The 16,947-nt window shown below is 44.0% G+C and overlaps 1 protein-coding gene across 1 annotated transcript in view; it reads right to left on the bottom strand.

Moving 5' to 3' along the window:
• Positions 1–10,972: 10,972 nt before the first annotated feature.
• The window catches only part of LOC139381770 (piggyBac transposable element-derived protein 5-like), a 34,074-nt gene continuing 28,099 nt past the window's right edge, over positions 10,973–16,947 (bottom strand). Inside the window, exons 5-7 of the mRNA XM_071125522.1 lie at positions 15,255–15,452; positions 13,248–13,353; positions 10,973–11,302 (exon numbers count right to left, since the gene is read on the bottom strand). Of these exons, the coding sequence (XP_070981623.1) occupies positions 11,107–11,302; positions 13,248–13,353; positions 15,255–15,452 (500 nt within the window). The 3' untranslated portion in view covers positions 10,973–11,106. The remainder of the gene's footprint in view (positions 11,303–13,247; positions 13,354–15,254; positions 15,453–16,947) is intronic.

A 16,947-nucleotide genomic window follows, 5' to 3' on the forward strand; every position in this document is an offset into this window, starting at 1 on the left:
GCAGTCCCTATCTGACGCTTGTGGAAAAGGTATTGCATTTAAAAAATGCCAAAGAGAGGTGTCCCACAGTAAGAGAGGTGTCCCACAGTAAGAGAGGTGTCCCACAGTAAGAGAGGTGTCCCACAGTAAGAGAGGTGTCCCACAGTAAGAGAGGTGTCCCACAGTAAGACATATGTCCCACAGTAAGAGAGGAAACAGACCATAATATTTTCTCTGCAGTTCAGAATGTGAGATCCGTGTGAGAGCAGGACTATGAAATCATGAGATGAGTTGGGGGTTGTAACCTCCGTTATGAGTTGAGTTGGGGGTTGTAACCTCCCGTGTGAGATGAGTTGGGGGTTGTAACCTCCCGTGTGAGATGAGTTGGGGGTTGTAACCTCCCGTGTGAGATGAGTTGGGGGTTGTAACCTTCCGTGTGAGATGAGTTGGGGGTTGTAACCTCCCGTGTGAGATGAGTGGGGGTTGTAACCTCCCGTGTGAGATGAGTTGGGGGTTGTAACCTCCCGTGTGAGATGAGTTGGGGGTTGTAACCTCCCGTGTGAGATGAGTTGACAAGTTTCACATGGTAAGAGCTTTGTCTGTTATCATGTACGTCACTGTTGAAATTGAAACAATTCTAATGTGAAATTCAGGTGGCCTCTACAGTACTAAAAGGGATTTGCTCGGGTGAACATTGTCTACATGGTGGCAACGGTTGTTCAAGTATTGAATCAAGCCTTTTTTGTAAGATTTGTGTGAAAATGACAAGTTTGCTGTTCACTTTAGGAGAAAAAAAAGAATCCTAGCATTACAGCCACATTTTAATTGGATGAAATGTTTACATAGCACAATGTGCCAAAGTTATTTACTTTACATTGTCAATACAAGGTGAAGGACGTGCCATTGGCATAATGATGACGAATAATAAACCAAATCAAGAAAATAGTAGTTTGGGACATCAAATATGATTTGTTCCTTTGATAAAACGGTTTGCTGTAGGATTCAAATCACAGGGGAGGCAGCATGGGGGTAACCAATGTAAAAGTGTATGTTTGTATATACACTACGTTGATCTACTGTACAGTATGAACAAGCAACACCAGTGAGTGGATCGTCTGTATAACGCTGGGAATTGTTCACTGTTTTATAGCTATGGCAAAACTTTTACTTTAAATTAGGAAAAATGTACTTAAATAAATGCATTTATATATGAGAGATGTGGCCTTTCTTTACATTCCTTGAAGACTTGGTTAATTAGCAATGAGAAATAAGGTTTGGAAGCCAGAGTTTTGTTGACGGCTGTAACTAAATCATTCAGTCAGTTTTCCTGGCCTGCTTGCTCTCATTGCTATGCAGAGTCCTCCTCGGGGGAAAACAGGACAGTATTGTCATGGAAACAGCCTCCAACAAAGATCCAGCCCTGGCTGTTCTCCAGTGTCTCAAATTTCCACTCAGCAAATTGTGGACATCTCTCTCATATTAGGGGTTCTCAAACCTCTCGTCGGGGACCCCACTTGTTCCATGTAATAGGATCCATTTCAGAGCTAGCACACCAGAGTCAACTAATTCTCAAGCCCTTGTCTGGGAGAATTAGTTCAGGGCTTCAACACACCTGGGAAATGTCTGGGGGTCCCCGAGGAGAGGTTTTAAGAACCAATCCTAGCCCTGGGGACCTCAGGTAGACATTTGTTTCAGCCCTTGTACATCAACTCATCAAGCCTTTAATTAGTTGAATCAATTGTGTGAGTGTTAAACCAGTATTTACCAGGATTGGGAAACACTGGTTTAGATGCAGGTGCAAAGGGAGGGTTGTTTTAGTACGCATAAAGGTCCAGCTCTAATACCTGCTGCATGAGGAAGAGGAAACTAAAGGGTTTGTACATATGTGTAACACTCCATCACATCCCAGGGTAATGTAACAGACATTAAAAGCCAAGTGCAGTCAGAAGTCTGTTTTTTCCTGTGTTTTGTATTATATTGTACAACAGCTGATGAAACTAACACTGTAAAAGTGTGGAAACATTTGATCGGTGTTATTTCCTGATAGTTGCTGGTTGAAAATACAATATACACAGGACCTTCTAATCAGCAGGTTTGCATGGGTGGAAGTTTTGGCTTTCCATGATGACATCACCATGCGGTAAATTAGTTAGGACTGTCGATCTCTTTTTATTGGTCTATCAAAATTCTTGCATGAGAATTTTTTTCCCAATTTTTGAATGGAAGTCTATTACAGTAAGGTACTTAATTGTTATTGTTACAAAACTGTCTGCATTGGACCTTTTTTTAAAAGATGCAGAGTCACCAAAGATCAGCAGCTCTATTAAACAGACCCGCTGTCGCCCACTACTACTACTACTACTACCAACAGCACATTTAACATCTGGAGACTAGACATGTACCCTACTCCTAGCCCACAGGGGGCGCTAGCCTGACATGCACCACACTCCTAGCCCACAGGGGGCGCTAGCCTGACATGCACCACACTCCTAGCCCACAGGGGGCGCTAGCCTGACATGCACCACACTCCTAGCCCACAGGGGGCGCTAGCCTGACATGCACCATACTCCTAGCCCACAGGGGACGCTAGTCTGACATGCACCATACTCCTAGCCCACAGGGGGCACTAGCCTGACATGCACCATACTCCTAGCCCACAGGGGGCACTAGCCTGACATGCACCATACTCCTAGCCCACAGGGGAAGCTAGTCTGACATGCACCATACTCCTAGCCCACAGGGGGAGCTAGCCTAGACATGCTCCATACTCCTAGCTCACAGGGGGAGCTAGCCTAGACATGCACCATACTCCTAGCCCACAGGGGACGCTAGTCTGACATGCACCATACTCCTAGCCCACAGGGGGCACTAGCCTGACATGCACCATACTCCTAGCCCACAGGGGAAGCTAGTCTGACATGCACCATACTCCTAGCCCACAGGGGGAGCTAGCCTAGACATGCTCCATACTCCTAGCTCACAGGGGGAGCTAGCCTAGACATGCACCATACTCCTAGCCCACAGGGGGCGCTAGCCTGACCTGCACCATACTCCTAGCCCACAGGGGGCGCTAGCCTAGACATGCTCCATACTCCTAGCCCACATGGGGAGCTAGCCTGACATGCACCATACTCCTAGCCCACAGGGGGTGTTAGCATAGGCATGCACCATACTCCTAGCTCCCAGGGGGCGTTAGCATAGGCATGCACCATACTCCTAGCCCGCAGGCTGAGCAAGCGTGATATGCCCATATTCATCACGCTTTAGATAAAGTATAATTTTATAAAGCGTATAAGGTTAACGAAGCCTTCGTAAACCCTTCACAAGGCCTACATAAACACTTGACACTGGTGGTGTATAAAATCATGAACATTTATTAAATGTGTGCAACATGGTGTAAATGCTCATCAACATACGATTCAAAGTCAGTCATGGCCCAGTTTTTCAAAAGATGGATTTCTATCAGATTGGATTAAATGCATAGACATAGAATGAACAGAACAGAAAATGGGGATGCGTTCTATTCATTCTATTTCTATGCATTTAATGCTATCTGATAGGAGAAATCTAGATAAACAACTTTTGAAAAACTGGGCCCAGGGGGGTGCACAGTTAACATGGAGATTACAGAGGGAATACACAATGAGGAGTGTACAAACATGACACAGCTATCACTTTTCCTCCACTGATGAAAGACACACACGACGAGAAGCAGTTTCTGCAACACAACATTCTCAGAGCAGTCATACATTGCAGTTTGTTTTGTACATACAGTTTTTTGACATTACATTCTTATAGAATGAATCCGATACGTTAGGATGTTTGGTCCAGTTTACATGAGCTATTTACACATTAGTACAATGTGAAATATACTATGCTGAAACTAGATTTAATTTCATCAACTTCCCTTATTATTCTTGACAAATTTACTACTGACCAATGATTGAGAACATTATGATAACTATTTCAATATTATCTACTAGAATTCTTTACAGTATTTTGATAGCACCGTATGTTATTAGGTTATTGTATTTATTTTTTATTAACCTTTGAATATCAAATCATGATGCCCTGAGGTCAGCAAAGTTAATTTCCTTTCCTTGAAATGAGTGTCTCCACCATACATCTTTGTTTCAACTTTAGACTTTCAATTACCACATTGCACTATAGGCCTACAGAAAGACATAACAATGAGGTCTCAATGTTCCTGCAGATGTGGCAGCACTATTATTTTGAGAGAGGCTTGAAAATGCAAAGAAGCCAATAGGCAGAGTTAAGGTTACTCATGACACGACATGAGCACAGTTCACTGAGCTACTTCTATTAAACTTCACAGTTCACTGAGCTACTTCTATTAAACTTCACAGTTCACTGAGCTACTCCCATTAAAGTTCACTGAGCTACTTCTATTAAACTTCACAGTTCACTGAGCTACTTCCATTAAACTTCACAGTTCACTGAGCTACTTCCATTAAACTTCAGTCTCTCTCAAAAATATAGACTCCATGTTGGCTATTATACTGTATTTACAGTATTTTATCAGTCTTGATCACTTATGCAGAGTGAAGACTAAATTGAATGAAAAACATTCACAAAATAGTGAGTAAAAAAAACGAACTATTAAGAACACAATGGGCATGGGCTGCCTGACTAGCCAAAGAGATGCAGTGTATGGTAATATCCTTATTTGCATGCAGTCTCAGATTGTCCATTAAGAGCTTAGTTTAGAGGTAGAGGTGGGTGCACTGGAGTGGTACCGCCCCGTGGCACTCACGTCCTTAGCCATGAAGTGCTTTGACAGGCTGGTCAACAGCATCCTCCCGGACACCCTAGACCCACTCCAATTCGCATACTGCCCCAACAGATCCACAGATGACGCAATCTCAATCGCACTCCACACTGACCTTTCTCAGCTGGACAAAAGGAACACCTATGTGAGAATGCTGTTCATTGACTACAGCTCAGCGTTCAACACCATAGTGCCCACGAAGCTCATCACTAAGCTAAGGACTCTGGGACAAAACACCTCCCTCTGCAACTGGATCCTGGACTTCCTGACGGGCTGCCCCCAGTTGGTAAGGGTAGGCAACAACACATCTGTCATGCTGATCCTTAACACTGGGGCCCCTCAGGGGTGTGTACTTAGTCCCCTCCTGTATTCCCTGTTCACCCAAGTTTGCTGACGACACAACAATGGTAGGCCTGATCACCAACAACGATGAGACGGCCTATAGGGAGGAGGTCAGAGAACTGGCAGTGTGGTACCAGGACAACAACCTCCCTCAATGTAAGCCAGACAAAGGAGCTGATCGTGGACTACGGGAAAAGGTGGGCTGAACAGGCCCCCATTAACATCGACTGGGCTGGAGCGGGTCTATAGTTTCAAGTTCCTTGGTGTCCACATCAACAAACTATCATGGTCCAAATATACCAAGACAGTCATGAAGAGGGCACGACGAAACCTTTTCCCCCTCAGGAGACTGAAAAAGTTTGGCATGGGCCCCCAGATCCACCGGTTACATTATTGCCTGGTATGGCAACTGCTCGGCATCTGACCGTAAGGCACTACAGAGGGTAGTGTGAATGGCCCAGTACATCACAGGGGCCAAGCTTCCTGCCATCCAAGAAGCTTGACGGTGTCAGAGGAAAGCCCATGAAATTGTCAGAGACCACCCCCCACTGTTGGTTAAGGGTTTGTAAGTAAGCATTTCACGGTAAAGTCTACACTTGTTGTATTCGGCGCATGTGGCAAATAAAATTTGATTTGATGGTCTTGGAGCTGCACTCACTGTCAGACATACTTTATGGGCCAGAGAGCAGCAGTAGCTAAATACCAGAAGGAAAGAACGATGACGATACTGTAGATTGAGAGGCCTGTCAATCAACTGACCTCGTGAATTTGACAGAGGAATGGTAAATAAAAATTGCCTCTCAGATGCTATAGGGAATTACAGTGATATCAGACTGACACAGACATTACAGGCAATGAGAAATGGCCATGGATGCTAAAAAAGAATGATAGGATGTGGCCTCAGGTACTGAATATGACTTGGCTGTCTGTGTTGTAAGGGTTGAACGTAAAACCTAATAGTAGAATCATGGAGTGAGAAAATTAATGTAATTCATGAACACATGCATTATACAGATAGATTAACAAATGACAGTTTGTCATGTCAATCTTGAATAAATTATATATTTTTCTATGCAGAAGACATCTGAAATCGCCAAATGATACATACTGGCATCAAATGCCTTTGTGGTTTTGTCCATATTGCTCTCTCCTTTATAAAAAATAAAAATAAATCCTCAACTGATTTTTTTTAACATACCAAAAGAACAAAATATGTTATGTACAAGGCACTGAGAAAATACCTAATACATGGCTGAGTAGAAGTGTTTATTTTGAACAGTTGTTGACTGTATCATGCATACTTCTTGGTGTCTATCAATATAACAATTCAGAAGAAAAGAGCATTGTTATGAACATTATCAACCGATGTATGGCATGTCAGAGCTTCTTTCAGACAGTGATCCGTGCACAGAACTAGTGGCTCACACAAACATACACAAGAACGACAATGTCATTTTTCACATTTTCTTTCCCCCAAAAAACAATCATTTGTCTTACCTATAAGTGAAGACTAATAGAACTATAATCATACACTAAAAAAATATAATCGCAACATGTGAAGTGTTGGTCCCATGTTTTATGAGCTGAAATAAAAGATGTCAGAAATGTTCCATACGCACAAAAAGCTTACTTCGCTCAAATTTTGTGCACACATTTATTTACATCCCTGTTAGTGAGCATTTCTCCTTTGCCAAGATTATCCATCCACATGACAGGTGTGGCATATCAAGAAGCTAATTACACAGCATGATCATTACATTGATGAGAATCGCAGAAGGGTGAACTTAACTAAACGACAGAGTTTTGACTGTGTGATATTAGATTGCTTCTTGTGTAAATATTTTCTGTCTGGATTTTAATGATTTGTATGTACATTACAGCACCTTGTGCTGGGGACAAAAGGCCACTAAAATGTGCAGTTTTGCCACACAACACAATGCCACAGATGTCTCAAGATGAGGACGCGTACAATTGGAATTCTGACTGCAGGAATGTCCAACAGAGTTGTTGCCAGAGAATTTAATGTTCATTTCTCTACCATAAATGTTGTTTTATAGAATTTGGCAGTACGTCCTCACAACCGCAGTTGTGTGGGCGAGTGGTTCACTGATGTTAACGTTGTTGGCAGAGTTCCCAAATGGTGGAGGTGGGTTTACTGCATGGTATGGGCAGGCATAAGCTATGGACAACGAACACAGTTGATTTTATCGATGGTCATTTGAATGCACAGAGATACCTTGATGAGATCCTGAGGCCCATTGTCGTGCCATTCTTCAACCTCATGTTTCAGCATGATAATGCACTGCCCCAAGGATCTGTACACAATTCCTGGAAGCTGAAAATGTCCCAGTTCTTCCATGGCCTACATACTCACAAGACATGTCACCCGTTGAGCATGTTTGGGATGCTCTGGATCGACGTGTACGACAGTGTGTTCCAGTTCCCACCAATATCCATCAACTTTGCACAGCCATTGAAGAGGAGTGGGACAACATTCCACAGGCCACAATCAACAGCCTGATCAACTCTATGTGAAGGAGATGTTGCGCTGCAAGAGGCAAATGGTGGTCACGTCAGATACTGACTGGTTTTCTGATCCACGCCCCTACCTTTTATAGTTGTTATCTGTGACCAATAGATGTATTACCAGTCATGTGAAATCCATAGATTAGGTCCTAATGAATTTATATAAATTGACTGATTTTCTGTTATGAACTGTAACCCAGTAAAATCTTTCAAATGGTTGCATGTTGCCTTTATATTTTTGTTCAGTATACATACCTGATCTGCACACAAAAACACATTTACCACAATTGCCTATGCACATATTATATATTTAGGTAAATATTCAGAACATTTTCAATTTCATTGGTTTTTAGTGTTCATCATCTACTTTAGTTGATCAGCAATATCCCCTTTAAATCATTCCTACATAAATATTGTAGCGCTAGGTTGCATAAGTCAGCACTCAATAGACACTCATTTCCCTTTCTAGTAAACTTTGATTTCCTGCTTCTTCAAAGAATATTCGAGCACTCAATAATTAGGGAGGAAACTTAGCAGTTAAACAGCATTAAATCTTCAGTATTCTGTGACAGCATGGATTTACACAATAGTTATGGAGTATTAATGTGCATAATTTAACTCCTATTTTCTGAGGAAGCATTTAGTACAACCATTAATTAAAGGGATTCATCATAGCTAGGGATATTTAGTAAACATCAATAGACCTTTATTGAATCACTTTAAAGTGCAAGACGATCGAAAGTGCATGAGTAGTGCCCTAGTTAGGACAAATCTCACAAACACTTCACACATCAATAAGACAGTCACAGTGGCAAGGAGTGGACAAGCATGAATGTATGTTATCGGCCAAGGGATAAAATAGGCCTGTGTGTGTGGACTTTGGAATTGCACACTTTTACACTGACATAAGTCTATTGGCCAAGAAGACATTATTAATCCACAGTGACATTCACTTCACTGACTTAAACAGCTCCACATACAACACATTGGGGTACTATTCTGTCTCCACACAAGATGCAAGACAGCACCCTCTCAAAGTCATTACAGAACAGGAGAATCCATTCTCCAAAGCACATTTGGAAGGAATAACGTTGACAAACTTCTGTGGGTCTGGTGTTGTCTTCTCTCCATCTTTTAGTGACATCATTGGACTGAGAGTCATTGGCTGATGGTATGAAATGTTTAACTCAAACTCAAATCACATACTTTATAGATCAATGTCAGGCTTGCTTCCAGGGAATGCGCTGTGGACGTGACCAGCCGAGCCAGAGACCCCGCCCTATTCAGTAGACCTGAACTGGGAACAGCCCATGTCTGTGTGGTCTGTCAGTGAGTGAGTATGGCTGTCAGCGTGTATATCTAGAGTTGAACTGAACTGACCCCTGCAGCTCTCGATGATCCAAGACTATGCCACATTGAGACTGTGTTCATGCTGTACATTAACAGTACGCCTCATCCAAACCAACGTTCATGTGGCTAGCATTGGCAAGGACTGGTATCGTTTATCATATCATCAAACCTTCCCTTTGCAGTCTGAAAACCTGACCACAAGTCACACCATCCAGTATTTCCAATGATGTTGCAAATATAAGGACTGCCAGTCATATAATCTGATGACAAGTTGAAAGGTTCCTATTGACTGAGATATGGAGTTGAGTACAGTAAGCACAACCCTGATAAGTAGGAGATTTCCCATTCCAGGTATGAACCATCAGCAGAAAGAGCTCTGGAAGGAAATAGTAACGTAGGTCTACTTCTCCTCCATATTTCATTTAAACATCATGGATCCTGGGCATTATGTATATATACAGTATATCTGCTTAGTGGTTCAGGTCTATCTTGGAGAGAAAATCCCAGATTTTGCTCGGTAGGTGGTCCAATAGAATCATAGATTGACATTACAGAGTGACATTGCACTACATGGAAATAACGTTTAACCCGGTCAGAAAAAAATAAGAAACATTCTGCACATTTGAAGAGTAAATTATCCAAACACTTTTTTGTCATGCAGCCTGTGACACTAACATTATGAGGCATGTGGATAGTACAATGGCTTTGCTTTGTGCCTCAGTAAAGAAACATTTCTCTTGAGTTCAGACTCAGATATAGAGACCTGCGCTCTACACCTAGAGGTTTTGTCCCCAAACCCATTTAACACAGACACTATTAAAATATGGTTTCATTTAAGGAATTACGTATTCCAGTGTCTACAATTGTAAAGAAAATATGTGTTAGTGGGTGTGGTTAGTGTGCGTTAGTGGTTTGCGTGTGATGAACAGTGTGTGTTTGGGTACGTGTGAGACGTGAAAGTGTGTGTGTGTGTGTACACACGTGTTTGGGTACATGTGAGACATGACAGTGTGTGTGTGAGATAAGAAAAACTGTGTGTGTGTGTGTGTGTGTGTTCACGTGTGAGACGTGACAGTGTGTGTTGGTACGTGTGTGACGTGACTGTGTGTGTGTGTGTGTGTGTGTGTGAGAGAGAGAGAGTCGTGACAGTGTGTGTGTGAGAGACGTGACAGTGTGTGTGTACGTGTGAGACGTGACAATGTGTGTACGTGTGAGACGTGACAGTGTGTGTGTGTGTGTGTTCACGTGTGAGATGTGACAGTGTGTGTTGGTACGTGTGTGACGTGACAGTGTGTGTGTGTGTGTGTGTGTGTGTGTGTGTGTGTGTGTGTGTGTGAGAGAGAGAGAGTCGTGACAGTGTGTGTGTGAGAGACGTGACAGTGTGTGTGTACGTGTGAGACGTGACAGTGTGTGTGTGTGTTCACGTGTGAGACGTGACAGTGTGTGTGTGTGCACGTGTGAGACGTGACAGTGTGTGTGTGCACGTGTGAGACGTGACAGTGTGTGTACGTGTGAGACGTGACAGTGTGTGTACGTGTGAGACGTGACAGTGTGTGTGTTTGTGTGTGTTCACGTGTGAGATGTGACAGTGTGTGTTGGTACGTTTGAGACGTGACAGTGTGTGTGTGTGTGTTCACGTGTGAGATGTGACAGTGTGTGTTGGTACGTGTGAGACGTGACAGTGTGTGTGGGTACGTGTGTGTGTGTGTGTGTGTTCACGTGTGAGACGTGACAGTGTGTGTTGGTACGTGTGTGACGTGACTGTGTGTGTGTGTGTGTTCACGTGTGAGACGTGACAGTGTGTGTGGGTACGTGTGTGACGTGACTGTGTGTGTGTGTGTGTGTGTTCACGTGTGAGACGTGACAGTGTGTGTTGGTACGTGTGTGTGGGTACGTGTGTGACATGACAGTGTGTGTGGGTACGTGTGTGACGTGACAGTGTGTGTGGGTACGTGTGTGTGGGTACGTGTGTGACATGACAGTGTGTGTGGGTACGTGTGTGACGTGACAGTGTGTGTGGGTACGTGTGTGACGTGACAGTGTGTGTGGGTACGTGTGTGACGTGACAGTGTGTGTGGGTACAGTATGTGGGTGTATATTATAAAGATTACGTGGTCTCCTCACTGGGTGGGGGAGCAGTCATCTAAATCCAGCAGCTCCCTCACCAGTCTCTCACCAAACTGAGCTCGGCTGTAGCGCTTGATGTGGTAGGCATCGGACATCTTGTACAGAATATAGGCGTTGTTTATGGCCATGCTGATGGTCAGCCAGAACACCTGCTGCCACGTCTTGTTGGGCTTGTGGAAGATAAAATACCTGAAAGAAAAGACCAAACCTGAGTGGCTAACTGGGATCTTGACAAATTGGTCATTTTATAATATGTGTCAGATGTATATCACATCCAGCTGATAATCTGAAATTAGACAGAGTTACGACGGACGGAAGGGCACATAGACCGACAGTTGGGAGGATATCTTGTCTCCATGACTATGTATGAGGCATTGGTTAGCGGTGAGGAGGAGCGATATTCAGCTAAAGTTCTGGTTTCTGGCTCTCCAGATGTAATCTGCAGTTCTGCACACCCACAAGTGTTGTCCTTTGAGGTACAGAACAACATCTAATTACTGTCCAATCTCCAAACTAATTGGAGGCAGAGAGAGGTTAGAGAGGGAGAGAAGTAAAGTGACATTCTCCCTGGTGTGTGTGTGTGTTGAGCAATATGCCATCTATCACTCCTCTTGTCCCCTTAATTGAAGGCTTCCATCTTTGACCGGCGTTAACATCACTTGGCGCTGTTCTCCATTTGGGGCATAGGAATGCGCCATGCTGTGCATATCAGTAGATTGCTAAATCATATTAATGCGATTCTTGAAACATTTCCTTCTCCAGGTGTTGGAAGATCGAATCTGGAGCACGGGGGGAGTCAGGCTGACTCTCTGAACAGCAGCACTGGGGGAGTCAGGCTGACTCTCTGTACAGCAGCACGGGGGGAGTCAGGCTGGCGCTCTGTATAGCAGCACCGGGGGGAGTCAGGCTAATGCTCTGTACAGCAGCACGGGGGGAGTCAGGCTGGCGCTCTGTACAGCAGCACCGGGGGGAGTCAGGCTGGCGCTCTGTACAGCAGCACCGGGGGGAGCCAGGCTGACACTCTGTACAGCAGCACCGGGGGGAGCCAGGCTGACTCTCTGTACAGCAGCACAGGGGGAAGCCAGGCTGACTCTCTGTACTTCAGCACCGAGGGGAGTCATGCTGACTCTCTTTACAGCAGCACCGGGGGGAGCCAGGCTGACTCTCTGTGCAGCAGCACCGGGGGGAGTCAGGCTGACTCTCTGTACAGCAGCACCGGGGGGAGTCAGGCTGACTCTCTGTACAGCAGCACCGGGGGGAGCCAGGCTGACTCTCTGTGCAGCAGCACCGGGGGGAGTCAGGCTGACTCTCTGTACAGCAGCACCGGGGGGAGCCAGGCTGACTCTCTGTACAGCAGCCCCGGGGGGAGCCAGGCTGACTCTCTGTACAGCAGCACCGGGGGGAGCCAGGCTGACTCTCTGTACAGCAGCACCGGGAGGAGTCAGGCTGACTCTCTGTATAGCAGCACCGGGGGGAGTCAGGCTGACTCTCTGTATAGCAGCACCGGGGAGAGTCAGGCTGACTCGCTGTACAGCAGCACGGGGAGAGTCCGGCTGACTCTCTGTACAGCAGCACGGGAGGGGAGTCAGGCTGACTCTCTGTACAGCAGCACGGGGAGAGTCAGGCTGGCGCTCTGTACAGCAGCACGGGGGGAGTCAGGCTGACTCTCTGTATTGCAGCACGGGGAGAGTCAGGCTGACTCTCTGTATTGCAGCACCGGGGGAAGGTTTATAGCTGACACAGCTATCATGTCCCAATGAAGCCGTAGGGACCTCGCAATATTCATGAATTTGGAACAGCATAATACTTTGCCATATCAAAATAATTTCACTAGACCAACAGTAATCCAGGACGGCAGACTCATGGAGAGCTACTGGGTAGGCATGTTTTTGCTCCAACCTCGTAACACAGCTGATTCAGCTAATCAGTCCTTGTTAGCAGCTAGTAGAATCCGGTGTGCTATAGCTAGGGTTGGAGCAAAAGCCCTGTAGCTTCTCAGGAGACGGGTTGGCCAGCCCTGTGCTATGATGATGAACATTGATATAGGCAAACACCTTTCTCCCAGGATGACAAATTAGTACAAATTACTACAATAAATCCAGTATGTCAACTAGTGGGCTAATTAGTGACTCACTTGCTGTACTTGTCGTCATACTTGCAGATGTAGCTGAGGTGTGCAGCGAAGGCCTCCACAGCCAGCGGACAGGGAATCTCACCACTTTTCCTCTTGATGATCACCCCTGGAACCCAACACATGACTCAGAGAAGGCTAATGGGAGCTGGAACCCAACACATGACTCAGAGAAGTCTAATGGGAGTGGGAATCAAATTTCACAGAGTTAAAAACAGAAGTATTATGTAAACAGATGTTCAGACTCGGTGACAAAGTACAATACAGGTGAAATTTGGGGCATAATATCTTAACAGTAAAGTATAGCCTATCTGTAACTGGATAAAGAGTGATGCTGTACATAACTAAACTGCAGGCCTCAAAATCACATTTGGATGGTTTCTCACTATAGCGCCAAAATAACCAATATATTCTGCGGAAAATACCTTGATCTGAAACAAGAAAAACAGGACTGAGTGCTTACTAGCATAGCTAGGAGAAACGCATTTTAAAAAGTATCAACCCAATACCTAAAATAAACTGATTACAGGTGAAGCACCACATGAAAAATAGATGAACATGAGGAGTTAGTGTAATTATGGAGGTAGCTGCGAGGGAACGAGTCTAGTAGTCCCCTGGATCCCAATTGAACCATTAGCAGGCCTTTGATACGATTACCTTGACTGAACCTCCGTCTGTAGCTTCCATAAAAATTATCCTCAGGTATTTTATGCTAATTACACTACAAATTGGAAAGTTACTGGAGGGTAATTTGAAAAATAAATGCGAGATCAGAGTAACCTCATATCAGTCAGGAAACACAATGGATTTTTTCTTAACAGAATTTAAGAATATAATTTAGCAGCAGCCCTGGCAAGGTCTCAATTTGGAAATATTTCTCTGACTCTCCCTCACCATTGCCTCAGCTTCAGTCGTTCACATGATTACTTCATTTCACAGCCATTTCACAAATGATACAGTGTTATATTTATTCAAAGGTCAGATGGCTTTCTCTGTAGCTATAATGAAATGCTATGACCACCACTTAACTATCCAAAGAAAATAATGACAAGTATGTATAAGAAACGATTGAAAAGAAAACAGAAGGGTGGGAGGGGGTTGTGTTTTGCTGTATTTTGGGTTTTTATATTATCAGTAGTGAGATCATTTGTACTGGATTGAGGGACAATGAAAAATACCTACATCCTCTCTTGGATTCATTCAGATTGGGTAGATTTTCATGTTTTTATTTGATTTAGCCTTGATTTAACTAGGTAAGTCAGTTAAGAACAAATTCTTATTTACAATGACGGCCTACAGCGGGCCGACCCGGACGACGCTGGGCCAATTGTCAATATGAAACTCCCAATCACGTCCGGTTGTGATTCAGCCTGGAATCAAACTAGGGTCTGTAGTGACGCCTCTACCACTGAGATGCAGTGCCTTAGACCGCTGCACCACTCGGGAGTGGGAATATTAACTCTCCATCGATTCCACTCATCTACTCTGGATCCATGCTGTTTATCTATCCAGATATAATGCATTTTCTCACCTCTTATTTTACAAATGGGATTAAATGTGTCTGAGGTGAGAAACCTTTTCACGTGCCAAACAGGGATTTTCTCATTATCTCTGATCATCACTCCATCCTCATACAGGGAGAGAGAATGATGAGGTGTTTCATGACGGTTCCCCAGCAGTCTACAGGGTAGATTATGAGTGCATTAACACCTAGGAGTTACTTTGATCTGGGAAATCCACATCATGTCAATGGTGGGTGGTGACTCATTTTGTATCAGTCAGCCCTAAAGAGCTTCATAATGATGCTCCATTTCTGAACATTCTAGTGATGCAGTAGGTTGACATGATCAAAATAAGGAAACGTTTTGCTTTAAAATTGAAGGCAGTTCACCACAAATCTATGTCCATGATTGAACACAGTTTAAACATCCACCTGAACGCATCTTCTGAATGAAAAGGTATGAAAAAGAAAACGTTGTTAATATAACACTGGTTGAAGAGAGTCCTCACCTTCCTTGGTGGGTGAGTAGGCGTTGGTAAGGAAGCGGAAGTGTCCCTTGTTGTACCAGCTGATGAGGGAGGTGTTGCCTCTCATCATGCTGCGGGACTGGCCTCTCTGCTGTGGGCTCTCAGGGTTCACCAGCATGCACTGGGGCAGGCCGGTGCAGTCACTCTTCCTGGTGCTCAGCAGCCCACAGCAGTAGATCTCTGGCAGAGGACAAACACACAACTTTAGACATCTTCGTCACGTTCAGGATGGTGCAACATTCAAAAAGGATTTTCAGCTAAATGTTCCACCACACTGCTAAATCTACTTCTGTGTGCACAATGTAATGTACTTGTGGGTGCTTTGATCCTGATGTGTGCTGAATATTAACCCTCTTCTTTCCTATAACCCACCCTCCTGCTGTAATGAGAGATGGCCCAGATTAGGCTGGACAAAGTTGAATTACTGTTTAACGGATGCCTCGCCTCACTTTTCTCCACACACCGAAGAAAAATAATATGTTTGGCCAACGCGGCTCTTTGTTTATCATGCACTGTCCGCTCTCCCTTGAGGCTTTCCCAAGTTGATGCCCAAGAGACCAAGCAGCCTCAGATCATGTGCAAGCCTCGGAATGGACAGTGAAACACACACGCTCACACCTGCAGGCGACGTGCAGATATTTAATTTCTCTCTCATGCAGGCGTGGCTGAAGCCAGCGCAAATTCCAACTATTTGTGTCCAGGTTAAACGTGGGACGTCCCTCATTATAAACAAACAGTTGGTTAAATGCATTGTTATCTTGTTAGGGCTAGGGGTTCCGCTAGCCCTATCTTGTATTCACAAGTGCAATACACCAAATTAAAGCTTTAACTTCTTATTAATCTACCCATTGTGTCCGATTTCAAAAAGGCTTTACAGCGAAAGCACAACATATGATTATGTTAGGTCAGAGCCTAGTCACAAAAACACATACAGCCATTTTCCAGCCAAAGAGAGGAGTCACAAAAAGCATAAATAGAGATCAAATTAATCACTAACCTTTGAGGATCTTCTTCAGATGGCACTCATAGGACTTCATGTTACACAATACATGTATGTTTTGTTCGATAAAGTTCATATTTATATCCAAAAATCTCAGTTTACATTGGCGCTTTATGGTCAGTAAAGTGCCTCAAACATCCGCAAATTTGCAGAGAGCCACATAAATTTACAGAAACACTCATAATACACTTTGATAAAAGATACAAGTATTATGCACAGAATTATAGATATACTTCTCCTTAATGCAACCGCTGTGTCAGATTTCAAAAAAGCATTACGGAAAAAGCAAACCATGCAATAATCTGAGTACGGCGCTCAGACACAAAAACAAGCCATGCAGATACCCGCCATGTTGTGGAGTCAGTAAAAGTCAGAAATAGTATTATAAATAATATACCTTTGATGATCTTCATCAGAATGCACTCCCATGATTCCCAGTTCCACAATAAATGTTTGTTTTGTTCGATAAAGTCCATCATTTATGTCCAAATACCTCCTTTTGTTAGGGCGTTTAGTAAACAAATCCAAACTCATGAGGCGCGGGCAAGTCCAGACGAAAGTTCAGACGAAAAGTTCAAACAATGTATAGAATCCATCTTTAGGTTGTTTTTAACATAAATCTTCAATAATGTTCCAACCGGAGAATTCCTTTGTCTTTAGAAATGCAATGGAACA

This window comes from Oncorhynchus clarkii, chromosome 23 (genome assembly GCF_045791955.1).
Source record: "Oncorhynchus clarkii lewisi isolate Uvic-CL-2024 chromosome 23, UVic_Ocla_1.0, whole genome shotgun sequence".
Classification (NCBI taxonomy): domain Eukaryota; kingdom Metazoa; phylum Chordata; class Actinopteri; order Salmoniformes; family Salmonidae; genus Oncorhynchus; species Oncorhynchus clarkii.